The following is a 13,270-nucleotide window of genomic DNA, read 5'->3' on the forward strand; positions in this document are numbered from 1 at the left end:
AAAGTACAGATACTTGTGTTAAAAAATACTCTGGTAAAAGTGGAAGTACGGATTAAACTTCTTTACTCAAGTAAAAGTAACAAAGTACAGGCTTGTAAATTTACTTAAAGTATAAAAGTAAAAGTAGAAACCACTTTTTTCATGCCGTTGCCTACATTTTAAATGGATGTCTGCCAGTAGAACTAGATCTCCGTTGTGTTCATTTTCAATCATCTCGTCGTCCATACTACTATGCTAACGCCACCGCCACCAAGCTGCAATGATGAATACCGCCAAATCTGTCGATTCATCTTGTAGTGGTGCGTCAAATGCAACGTAGATTCCCATCCAATTAGATTGAATTTGGTATTGATGACGTGAAAAATAATAACGGTAACTCCATTGAAATGATTCAAAACTAAAGTAACGAGCCAGTTTTTTCAAATGTAAGGAGTAGAAAATACAGATATTTGTGTAAAAGTGTAAGGAGTAGAAGTAAAAAGTCACCATAAAAATAAGTAGTAAAAATATCAGAAAAATCTACTTGAGTACAGTAACAAAGTATTTGTACTTCGTTACTTCCCATCTCTGCTGATATGTCCTCATAAACCACCCCACTTCTGGCTCTCCTCATCAACATGTGTAAATAGGCCTTTAGATTAAATGATGTTTCATTGCAGAATTATAATTCACCCCAATGATTCAATACAAATATAACCATGAGTACATGTATTTAGCAGAGAAAAAAACAGAAGTGATATTTTTAACTAAATTACAATAAACACAACATGTATTAGCCCCTAAAATGTTTATTAAACATATGTAATCCAGGTCCTTTATGAATGCTTTATACTCATGCTTTAACCCTTAAGTTGATCAGAGTATCTAAGAATTTCAACCATCAGTTTCTAACTAGCTTTAAACTAGAACAAAGTTACATCATAGGGCTCATCCTGTCTCCATAGTAACCGTTATTTGAAGCTAAAATCAATTAATTTGGGACGTTTCAATACCTCCATGGCTTCATGGATGTAAAGTTTGAGTCCTGAACTCAACCTTATAGAACAACTTCCCAGATGAAAGGAACTGGATGCCTTATTTCTAAACTATGACCTACTGGACATAGTTTAGGAATACGACGTTGTTAATGTCCATGTACATATAAAAGTAAACAATTGCGTTTGATAATATACTTCTTTTTTCAAGCTCACAAAAACTAAAAGTAATCACAAAAGGAAACTCTTCTGGTACTTTAGCAGTACTTGAACTGTGTACTTTCTTCAGATTGAGCTTGTTTGCAATTAACAGTGTGCTTTGGTGAGATGAGCTTTGCGCTAGCAAAGGAACATGTGGAGAAGCACCCTGTACCTTTTTTTTTCCAACTATCATGAACTCCACTTGTTGGGAAACCTTAAATGCACACTTAAAAGTGTCACAACATTGGCACTCCAGTTGAACATATATAAAGAAAATCCTGTAAATCTAGTTACCTTTGCAATCAAAAACTAACAGATTAATGAGATCATAATCTGTCGTTACTGTTAGGAATACAGTTTGTGTGGGTTGCGTTTTTTGTGTTCTCTCGCTCCACCACCAGGTGGCACCTGGTTCTCGTTGGCCCTTTAACACACCTGTGGATGGTTGCCTTATTACCGGAGGACTCTTATGCTGCTGACTGCCACTAACTCGACACCAGACTGTTTGCCAGTTTTGGGTACTCTAGCCAAGCTGAGTTTTCCTGAGTCAAACTGACTTTTTGTCTACCTGAGTCTTAACCTTGTTGTTTTTGTCATTGCCTCTCGGCAGGAAGTCATCCTGCTAACTGGATGTTTTGGACCTTCTCCCCGTGGAAGGATAGTCTTGAGTTACAAACTGAGCTGGGGATTCAAACTGGAGGTTTGGATCTACTTTTCCCCAAACAATTGTTTGAGCTTCACACTAAGCAGGGGATTTATCTCCACAAGAACCGTTCAAGTACCAAAGGAAATTTCCTTAACCTGGGTACCAAAGGAAATCACCTTAACCTGGGTAAACCCTGTCCGCCCTCCAACGAGCAAACCAATATCTGGAACAACCCACACCAACTGGATTCAGAGAAAGACACCTTTTCTGGAAACGTGAGTCCTGTTGCTTTTTCTGCCTTTTGCAAATCGTAGCTCAAATTTCCCACTGAGCCTGAACTAAACACAGAAACTTACCCTTTATCTTTTCAATCCCGATTCGCCAGCATTCAGAGCACCACTGGACCCATCTCTACTAAATTTCAAAAAAACCTGTTAAACCTTCCCCTGGTTCTTCTGAGTGGTTTTCTGCATGTGGGTCAGATCATCAAATAAGATCATGACAGTTACACACCTTGTGTTATTATTTAAGCTTTAGTAGAGTTTATGGGACACAACCGACCAGGACACCGTTGTTGAAAAAAATTATTAAAAGGGCAGACTGGAATTTGCCACAAAGCTTCTGGGAGAATGTTCTATGGACAGATGAGATAAAAATGGACTGTTTAACCAAGGCATATCAGCTCGATGTTCACAAAGAGAAAAAGGTAACATCTCAAAAAAACATTGTCCCTACTGCGAAACATGGAGGGGCTTACAGTAGTTATGTTGTAGGGCTGCTTTGTTTCAACTTACACAGGGTGTCTGAATCTCTACAAGGCACAACAAAATCTTCAGACTATCAAGGGATTCTAGAGAGAAATGGGCTGCAAAGTGCCTAAAAGCCTGGTCATTGGCCCTCAAAAGGATAATGACCAAAAACAGAAGTTAAAAACACCTAAGGATGGCTAACAGGAAAACACTGGCCTTTTGTGAAGTGGCCTTCAATAAGCCCTGATATAAATCCTATTTAGTATCTTTGGAAGGAGCTGAAACAGGCCCTCTAGAAAAAGGCAGCCTTTAAACCTGAGACTGGAGCAGCTTGCTCATGAGGAGTGGGGCAAAATACCTTCTGGGAGGTTTAGAAGATAAAGGAATTGTTTGAATGCAGCGATTGCCTGAAAAGCTATAAGCTATATATCTAGGCCTGCTTTTTTTTCATTCTGTTAAAGCATGGTTGATATATTAACATGGTTTATATATGGTTGATATATGGTCGTTATATTAACACACAGCCACGGTGTATATAGTACATAGCTACATACTATATATAGTATATTGTACATATATTCTGAATGTAGATCTAATTTGTCTGCACCTTCAACACCAAGTCAAATTCTTTGTAAGTGCAAACCTGCTTGGCAATAAACTTGTTTCTGAATCTGTCATGACAAAAGCCTTTTCCTTAGCTTTGGTAAGAAGAACGACATGTCTGCAAAAGTGTAATGCAACAATAATAATTTGAATAATAACCAGGTAAATTCAAATGATCTAAACTGAATGGCCTATCAAAGCCACTTTTCCTTAGGCAGATAAAAATAAAGAATATAACTGTATATTCTATCCCTTAATCAAATTCAAATTGTATGAAAGTTACTGCTGTGTATAAAAAAATATATATTTGTGCGCAGCAGTAGAAACTGTCCAAGGAGAGATATTGACGCTTTTATTTGTGGTTTCAATTTCTGGGAACAAAAAAACAACTTACTGTCTTTAATGTTTCAGGATATATTTAAAAAAATCTAAAAAGTTGTAAAATGCAGTGATAAGTATTAGCTCACCATCACAGTTCCTGCCATCTGCAGCCAGTTTGAAACCTGTGGTGCAGGTACACTTGTAGGACCCCGGGGTATTGTCACATTTATGAGCACATAGCCGTCCAGGGTAATGCCTGCACTCATTAATATCTAAAAGAAAGATTATTATAAAAAGCGTAAGAGTGAAGATAACACCAAGTCTTATTTGCAGGTCTATGCATGTCTTTGATTCATGCATCAAGATATTTATTTTTGAAGAGCTTACCTTCACAAAGACGAGTGATGCTGTTAAAGTTGTATCCAGTTTCACACTCGCAGCGGTACGAACCCAGTTGGTTGATACAGGCATGACCTTCACAGACTGGTTGAGGTCCTTTACACTCGTCGATATCTTGAGAGATGTGAAGAAATTTAGTGAACATCTAGGGTGTTTAAAGTAAGGCCTAAACGGGGTTCACTTCTCTGTCCTACCGATACAGCGCGTGCCATCATCATTGAGGTGGTAGCCCCGGCCGCAATTCACAGAGTTTCTCTGGCAGCTGTAGGAGCCAACCGTGTTGATGCAGATTTGCCCTCTGTGGCAAGGACTCTTCTCAGTGACGCATTCATTGATATCTGGAAACACAGAAAATGTTAAATTATCTGCTTTCTACATTGTAAAATGCACATTTTAAGGTAAATCGAGTAAATAATACTTTACAGTTTGGTATTTTTTTCTAAATCATTGGATTCATCAAACACTACGGTCAAGCTCTTATTGATAGGTCACCACAAAGTGACTATAAAATGGAATCTTTTCATCTTTACTGTCTTAGCCACTCAAATACACATATGTGGGCCTTAAGAGAATGATATATTTGGTCAGATGGCCATCTGACCAAATATATCACCAATGTGCAGAGCATCAATGCATTATCCCTTATACATTCAGATATTGTACATAAACAGTACATGGTTATTGAGAATTGTAACTGTGAAAAAGTGGATCTCGTCTATGCAAATGATGTGGTTCTGCCGGCTCCCTCCTATTAGGACCTACAGCATGCATTTAGACGTTTACAGTCAAGTGCGAAGCAGCCAGAATGAGAATCGGCTCCTCAATATCTGAGGCCATGGTTCTCCACCAGAAAAAGGTGGCTTGTCCCCTTTAGGTTGGAGGAGAGTTTCTGCTTTAAGTGCTCTGTTGTGGTGAAAAGGTGGGCGAAAAGGTAGCTCCTATCGTCCATACAGGAAAGAAGAAGATTCTGGATACAAGCGGCCAAAACAAGCTCTCTCCCCTGAACCGTCTCACCCTGTCCTTTAAAGATAGAATAGGGTGAAGATCTCGATCATATGCCAGAGGCACGAAGTAGAGCTACTTCTTTTCAACATTGAGAGGAGTCAGCTGAAGTGCCTTGGACATCTTTTTCATATGCACCCTGGACGCCTCCCTCAGGAGGTGTTCCAAGCACATCCCACCGGGAGGAGGCCCAGGGGACGCCCAAGGATACGCTGGAGGGACTATGTCTCTGGGCTCTCATAGGAGCGCCTCAGGCTTCCTCCATGGAAGGTGGAGGTGGTATCTGGGGAAATTAAAGTATAGGAGTCTCTGCTATACAAACTGAAGGATGTCAAGTTCAAGTAAACTGTATAGCTACTAGGGTTGTCACGATACTAAACTTTTCAACTCGATACCGATACTAAGTAAAATATTCGATACTCTATGTCATTTTCGATACCACAAGGATAAAAACAAAGACTCCAAAATTCAACAGAAATTTTTTCATTAATAAACAAAATACAATAAATAGATAAATAAATACAATAAACAATATTTTGAGGTTGTATGCTGCGCACAATATTAAGCAAGCTTGATAAAAAACTTACAAAATTAAAATTAAGTTTTCCTTCCTTGGCTATGCTTTACACACATAACAATGACACTAGCCAAACCGGTTAAAAACCAAAATTATTCTCAGCAGCTGCACCTGTTATAGAAAAAAGTCTGAAACCGAAAAGTGCACAGAATTATTCAATCACACAGTGTTCAGAAAGTGCATTAATCTCTAATCTGCGCATAAGATGAATGACTGTTTAGGTGCCACTGGTGGTAGCACTAGAGTATTGTATCCGGATACAACTTTTCAGTATCGATACTTTTTTGAGTATCGATACTTTTGACGACCCTAATAGCTACACAATTTAGTCTTACTTGTCGTTTTTAATTCTGAATTCAAGATGCAAAAGCCAGTTTAAAAGTCCACCTATTTAATCACATGAAAAGAAGAACAAAGATAATAGTTTCTAGTTTTCACATAGAAGTTGGTCATAGGACAACAAGAAAGAGATCAGAAATTTGTATCATTAACCCTAAAGAGCCGAAAACACCTAAAGAAGGACAGTAATCTTGGTGGTGTTTTAATTCTTGTTTCCTTGAAACTTTTGAAAGCCTTCTGCATGAGAACATAGATCATACCTATGCAGTTTCCCAGTGCATCCTGGATAAATCCCTCGCTGCATGTGTTCTTTGGGACACAACGGAATGACCCCTGGGAGTTTTGGCAAACAAACTGCTCCCCACAGTTATGGATACCGTTCTCACACTCATCTATGTCTGGAAGAAGTCAAGGCAGAAATGCTAATTAGGACATTGCATGCAAACACCAGCCAACAGAAGGTATGAAGAAAAGAAGACAATGCATTCAACCTTTGCAGTCGTTGTTTTCAGTAAGTTCATAGCCGGTCCCACAGCTGACCTCTCTAATGCAACGGAACGAGCCCTCGGTGTTGATGCAACGCTCGCCTCCCCGACAGTCACTGGATCCCAACAGGCACTCATTGATGTCTGAGAAACCAAAAGTTCACTAAACATGAGCCATCATATCCTAACAGGACTATTGCTATCTCAGGACTGTCTCTTTCTGTTTCATTAATCCATCAGTATTTGCATTATAATGCTTCACATATTCTCTTAATGTCCAAGTTTAACAAGTTCCTTTACCTTCACATCTCCTCCCATCAGGTTTGAGTTTATATCCTTTCAAACAGGCACATGTGTCATTCCCAACACAAACGTGAGCGCACTTTTCTGAGAAACAGCAGAAGTTTGGTTTAGATAATTTCTTAGCAATGAGAGCATTTGAAATAATAAAGCATATGGGAAGAGAAAATGACATCTTTTTAAAAAAAAGCCACTTTACCTCTGCATGTAAGGTCTGTCCCTGATGTAGCGTTATTATTGGTCACTGTGGGTCACAGAGAGTAAATATCAATATGTAGTTCATATTCATTAAAAACAATAAAATAAAAACTACAAAAACAAGGTTAGACTTACTTAGATTTACTTTTTAAGTGTTTGTTTGTGTCTGTGTGTTAGACTAACATGAAGTCATACATTGATCTAAGGCTTTTCCTGCTGGAAAATGTATCTCCAAAACAGCCTTGCATTTTTTGCACCTTCTGACCCTCTTTTTTGTTTGTTTGTTTTTTTATTTTAAGAACATAAGACATTTAGCCCCATATCTGTTCCCTTCAACTCTGATCTGCAGTAAGTCTAAATCACTATGTTTTTACAGTGGATAGGGTATGATCAGGATGTCATGCCGTATTAGAATATATTAGAATATAGAATATATTACATTCAATATTTTGCCTTTTGGCCAAAAAAGGTAAATTTTTGGTCCCATCTAACAAGAAAACCTTCTTCTACATGTTTAGCGTGTCATGCTTATGCCAAACTTCAAACAGTCAACAGAGTTTTCCTCCTGATGCTATACCACAATGTGCAGAGGTAACTAAGTTTGATATTTCTAACTTTTTACATGAAATCCTCCAGAGAAGCTCAATGTCTTTAAATCTTTCTTTCATTTTGTGCATCATAAGCCACTGATTTCAATTCACAGGTGAGAATATGATGAATCAGCTTCTTCCTAAAACTGCTCTATTTCCAAAAATTCCCCTCAGACAGACAGACAGACAGACAGACAGACAGACAGACAGACAGACAGACAGACAGATAGATAGATAGATAGATAGATAGATAGATAGACAATATTTGTCCACCAGAGGGCAGCACCTTTGTATTTTGTACAGATTTCCTCTTCCTTTTTTTTTCCTTTTTCCTTTGTTTTTTTCTTTTTTTATATCATATAGTAATTTCAGTATTAATTATCTGCTTTTACCTACATTTAGACTGTTCTAGTTCTGCTGTCTGGTTGTCTGGAACTCCATCCATACAGCAGGCCCTTGACACCAGGCTGCACTGGTAGCCGATAAACAGGTTGTGGTCGCAGGGTATGTTCAGTTCCTGAGCTGCTTTGCCAAGGAGACAACAGTCACAGCATATCTGTGTAAAAGATGACAAAAAAAGTAAAAACGTGGCACCAGGAAGTCATGTTCCAGAAGAAGAAAGCCCTGGAATGAAAACAGGAAAGGACAGAAGATAGACCAAGGGCTGATTGTTTAAATGTAGCGAGGACATCTTGTTTAGACTTTGATTATACTTGTAGAAACTTCCAGATGGTCTGTCAGAATGCCTCAAAATAGATAGATGAGATCTAAGAAGATACACCAGCTGACATCCTTCAGAAAGCAAATATCTGGGACAGGAAGCATGTAAGAAACATGCAGGAGATGAGTTGACATGATCCCCTCTGGCTGATGTGTGCTCCGTCTGTGTAGTAGGAGAGTGAGCTTAATGCAGGTTTAGATCTGACAGCTGACACTGAAGAGAGCACAGACAATGGGAGATTGTACACAAGCCAGAATCTCAAACATTACATAGATACTCAGACCAAACAAACCTGAAGTTTATTGAAAATAGGTTACAACAAAATCTATTTAATCACAAGCTATGTACCCTGCATTTAACCTAAGCACTGCTTGAGGTAGGCACTGAACTTACTATAAGTTCACATCTAAAAACAGCAATGGAAAACGTGCTGCACAGAGACATTTGAGATTGCGTGAGGGACGCAGGTTCACTCATATGAAATCAGATGAGCTTTGGCTTCTAAAAAAATGCATAAACTTTGCAACATTTTCAATCGTTGCACGCAGCTACAGCTCAAACTGTACATTGAAACAGGGTTTAAAATTTCTCAGCTCACAGACATGTCAATCTGGAAAAGGAAGAACTCCCTTGTTTGCACATGCGCAGTGCTCGAGGTTCTGGTAAATCTGCTCGTAGCTCTACTTCAACAGCAGGATTTGTCCACAAACACCTCTAGGCGGCCAACAAAATTTTAAACATGTTTGATCTTCTCCCGACCTTACAATTCCTCGCTACCCCCTGTACCCTGCACAACCCAGGATGCATGATAAGGCTGAAACTCGGCAAGTTTGAAAAAATACTTGCATGTCTGGAAAATCGGCCCGAAAAGGGCAAAAAATCATGAGCCTATGCCCGGCTTAAGGAATCCTACATTTTAAGAAATTGACTTATCAGGTAAAAAATACCAACTTTAAACCTACTAATCTTCATGTCAATCAATTAAACAAAATAATAGAGTGCAAACGATATTCTGGACATGTTCCCTTATGCTGCGTTCACACCGGACGCAGTAGGCGCGACAGATGCAGCGAGTTTACTTGCAAAGTCAATGGTTGCTGATCTGGGAGCAGGCCGTGAGACAGACACAGCGCTGATGACACAGAGCGCTATGATCGCTCCTCTGAAACAGTTTAACGCCTAAATTAACTTAAAATGCAGAAATCTGCCGGCAGAATATGTTTGCTTTTATTATCCTGGTGCCTGTAGTTTAGATTATTTAGATGAAAAACACCTACCAGCCGCCGTGGTGAACCGCGAGGAGGCGACCTGGCCAGAGGCTGCTGTTGTATGGGATTCCTACTGACAGCGCCCCGCTGGTATGTGGGGGTCTGAGCGGCTCAGACAGAAATAATATTGGAAGGCAGGATGGTAATCTGGATGAACTGACTGCAATGTTTACGTTTTCAGGTGGATTTTCCCACTTAAAAACATATTAAAACTACTTTATTCCCACTGATCACAGCAAATATATCTGCAAGGCAGAGAAAGGATAGTGAAGCTCCGCCCAACGCGCGTCAGACCCACTTTTGCACCGTGCAGCCAGAGCAGCAAAGCTGCTTCAGCCGCACGTCAGAACTAAACTGGTACAAGCAGCAAAAATGAAGCAGCAGACGCGATTTTGCTGCTCTTGCTGCGTCCGGTGCGAACGTAGCATTAGAGTGCTGTTGTTTATATTATTGTCTTTGAGTGAGATAGTCTTGGGTTTGATCCCAGGCTTGGAGTATTTTTGCAGGGAGTTTGCATGTTCTCTGTCTAGGTAGCCTGGCTTCCTCTCATAGTTTAAAAAATAGCTATTAAGTTAACTGCTTACTTTAAAGTTCCCTTCACAGTAAATGTGTAAAGTATTATCTAAACTACACACAAAAACTAAAACTCCCTGAATATTTCTTTGCATCTAGGGTGAAGGAATCATTTACCTATAATCCAGGTCGCCTTCTGTTATCCATGACATTGAGGTACAAGCCTGATCAAGCAAAGACAAGTTCCTCTACTGACAACCTCGTCAAATAAACACACAAACCTACCTAAAGCTGCCCTTTAAAACAACCCCAGATGTGCTGATGGGTAAAATATTGTGAAAACACAAGATTGGGTTAGTTTGAGAGTAAATGCAGATGCAGGGAAGCTAAACAGTGGTTGGCTGTGAGCCTGTGAAAAGCTCTGCAGTGAGTTTATCATTTCTCTGGCAGCAACAAACTCATTTTTTTCCTGGATCGGCATGCCTCATCCTGCCCATGCAGACAATAAGGAAAGAAAGTGCATACAATTTTTTTATTCTACTATAATTTATCCATTTATTGCCAAAGGATCTAACATTCAGATAAAGAAAGAAAAAATAAGGCTTCCTTAATCATTTCTTGGAAATATGAATAGAAAGAGCAGCAGCGGTTTAGACATTTTGCTTTAGAGGAGGATTTAGGTGTGTGCTAAGTTTCCACAGAAGTTTAACGTTTTTTACATTATGTCACATTATGATCTACAGTATGAAGCAGACCAACACTTAATCCTACACAACTGTGAAAGTAAAGGAGCAAAACACCCTGCTCACAGGATATGTTACTGACGATGAGTTAGGTAGATCTAATCAGAGCTCCTTCCTCCGCATTTTCAACAGGATTAAAATTCAGTTATTTCTTTTTAACTTACATTTCTTTAATAAAGGGAATACATACAGATAGTATCAGCTTTCCAGTCAACGACTTCACAGATCAGTGGATCTGTGAAGCTCACATAGAACTCATAGCTGGCGGATGAAATGAACAGCTACAGTATGTCTTAGGAGGTTTTTTTTTTCAGAACAGATTTTTTTGTTTCTTGCGATGTTTGAAATTTGCAACAATATTGTTACACACCTTAATAATAATTAGACTTTATTGAGCTCATATTGGAGAAATGTATCTGCATTTAACCCATCCCCTTGGTGAGCCGTGGGCTGCCGTTGTGTGGCGCCCGGGGAGCAGTGTTGGGTTAGGGGTTTTGCTCAGGAACCCAGAGTGGAGGCTGTGGGGATCGAACCGGGTACTTGCAACCTTCTCAGATCACAAGCTCACTGCTCTAATCACTAGGCCAACAATCCCCTACACAGCTTAACCCTGCTTTAAACAAATTTATCCCGGACCGACCTGGTTTACTCTTTGGTCTTGGGCTCAGATCATTTGCTAAGCAGAGCATAATATAAAGGCTTATATTATGCAGTCGTCAGCTTTTTGTTTTTTAAATAAAAATTATTCCCTTGTGCTTCCGATTCACACGCCTCTTTCTGATAGTCTATCACATAAAACCCAAATATAATACATTAAAGGAATAGTACACCCAAAACATGATTAGCCTTCATTTTCTACTCACCCCCATGCTGAACAACACTCTGGAGTACTTTTTTGATATCTCAAATGCATCTGGAGATCTGGGAGGCTTCTTGCTGTCTGCTGACATTCAAATAATGGAGGTCTATGGCGCCCGAGGCAGAAAGGTCCATAAAAGTCCACAAAAAACGTGTCAATATTCCTCCATACTGCTCGTCCAATGTATTCCAAGTGTCCTGAGTGGGTAGCATCCAGAATTTACTCGAAACGAAGTCATTTAGAATGTTTTTAGAGCATAAACAGTAGTGTATAGGATTTCCTGAAAGCGTGCGCCTGCGCGTTCACGACGCTACGGAAGCCGGCAGACCAAACCAGATGAAAGTGCGCATTCAGCGTCTGCTCTGCCGATAATGCAAGCGTAGAAGAAGAAATGTGCTGTTTACCTGTGCAAAGAAAGAAAGAAAAATGTCTGAAGACTTCAGTGTTGAGGAAGAGCATGAGTTCTTTGCCGAGCTGAATGCGCACTTTCATCTGGTTTGGTCTGCCGCAGTTTCCGTAGCGTCGTGAACTCGCAGGCGCGCGCTTTCAGGAAATCCTATACACTACTGTTTATGCTCTAAAAACATTCTAAATGACTTCGTTTCGAGTAAATTCTGGACGCTAACCACTCAGGACACTTGGAATACATTGGACGAGCAGTATGGAGGAATATTGACACGTTTTTTGTGGACTTTTATGGACCTTTCTGCCTCGGGCGCCATAGACCTCCATTATTTGAATGTCAGCAGACAGCAAGAAGCCTCCCAGATCTCCAGATGCATTTGAGATATCAAAAAAGTACTCCAGAGTGTTGTTCAGCATGGGGGTAAGTAGAAAATGAAGGCTAATCATGTTTTGGGTGTACTATTCCTTTAAAGCTGTAGCATTGGAAAAATGTTACAAAAATGTTAAAATGGTAAGAATAGGCATATAGACCTAGCATAGAGCTATTCCCCTTGGACAGGGAACAATACACAATTTCAACCAGGTGGATAGTGGACAGAACCCGGACACCTCCAATAGTAGGTACTGCATCAACGTGAAGTCTTCAGAGGATCAAAGCTTATTAAACTGAAAGCTAAGGTTATGCATAATTTCCATCAGATTATGACTAAGATTTCAAGTACATGATATCCAAATGAAGGATTTCCTTTTATGTCTTAGCCTTATTGAAAAGCTGCAACCGAGTTTTCACAGTGCTCTGCAAAACAGAACCTTGTTCTGACACATAACTGCTCAATTCAGACAGAAACTGGCTGCCATCGGAATAAGATGGATGCACATGGATGAAAATTATTGATTAGTCTTGCATTGTCATGTTTGTCTGTGAGCTACTAGGTTATCAAGCATTTGGGGCCATAAACTGACAAAAACAAACCTTTTTAGTCTTGGTCTCACAGGTGCTGGCGAGTAGAGAATCGCAGACTCCCTGGTCTTTTGCCACGTTGATGCCAATGGAACACATTCTATCCTCCAGCACCGACACGCAGCACTGCTCCTGTGCTATCCTGCCAGAGAAAAAAAACCATACACAAATATCAGGTGGTACATTCGCAGTGACTTCTGTCAACAAACTATGCTGGAAAAATCTAGGTTAAAGCCCTTCTGGGAGCTTTGGTTGAGTTAATTTAAAGTCAAAACATATCCTTACTCTGAGAGGAGAATCTCCCATTTGTACGGAAGAGGATTAGGGCCACTGAAAATAAAAAAAAAGTAAACTGATTTTTACATTTTATTTCAGTTTAACATGGGAAAAAAGTCAGAATTCTGAGATTAAAGTCA

General features: G+C 39.7%; 1 protein-coding gene across 2 annotated transcripts in view; it reads right to left on the reverse strand.

Moving 5' to 3' along the window:
* Window positions 1-13,270, reverse strand: part of fbln1 (fibulin 1) — a 51,525-nt gene that overhangs the window by 25,392 nt on the left and 12,863 nt on the right. For both annotated transcript variants that reach the window (XM_038288562.1, XM_038288563.1), the window contains exons 3-11: window positions 12,867-12,996; window positions 7,781-7,940; window positions 6,796-6,840; window positions 6,597-6,683; window positions 6,303-6,440; window positions 6,072-6,209; window positions 4,088-4,231; window positions 3,882-4,007; window positions 3,641-3,766 (exon numbers count right to left, since the gene is read on the reverse strand). In XM_038288562.1, coding sequence (XP_038144490.1) covers window positions 3,641-3,766; window positions 3,882-4,007; window positions 4,088-4,231; window positions 6,072-6,209; window positions 6,303-6,440; window positions 6,597-6,683; window positions 6,796-6,840; window positions 7,781-7,940; window positions 12,867-12,996 — 1,094 coding nt within the window. The remainder of the gene's footprint in view (window positions 1-3,640; window positions 3,767-3,881; window positions 4,008-4,087; window positions 4,232-6,071; window positions 6,210-6,302; window positions 6,441-6,596; window positions 6,684-6,795; window positions 6,841-7,780; window positions 7,941-12,866; window positions 12,997-13,270) is intronic.

Source organism: Cyprinodon tularosa, unplaced genomic scaffold, assembly GCF_016077235.1.
Source record: "Cyprinodon tularosa strain WSP-4 unplaced genomic scaffold, ASM1607723v1 ctg258, whole genome shotgun sequence".
Taxonomy (NCBI): Eukaryota; Metazoa; Chordata; class Actinopteri; order Cyprinodontiformes; family Cyprinodontidae; genus Cyprinodon; species Cyprinodon tularosa.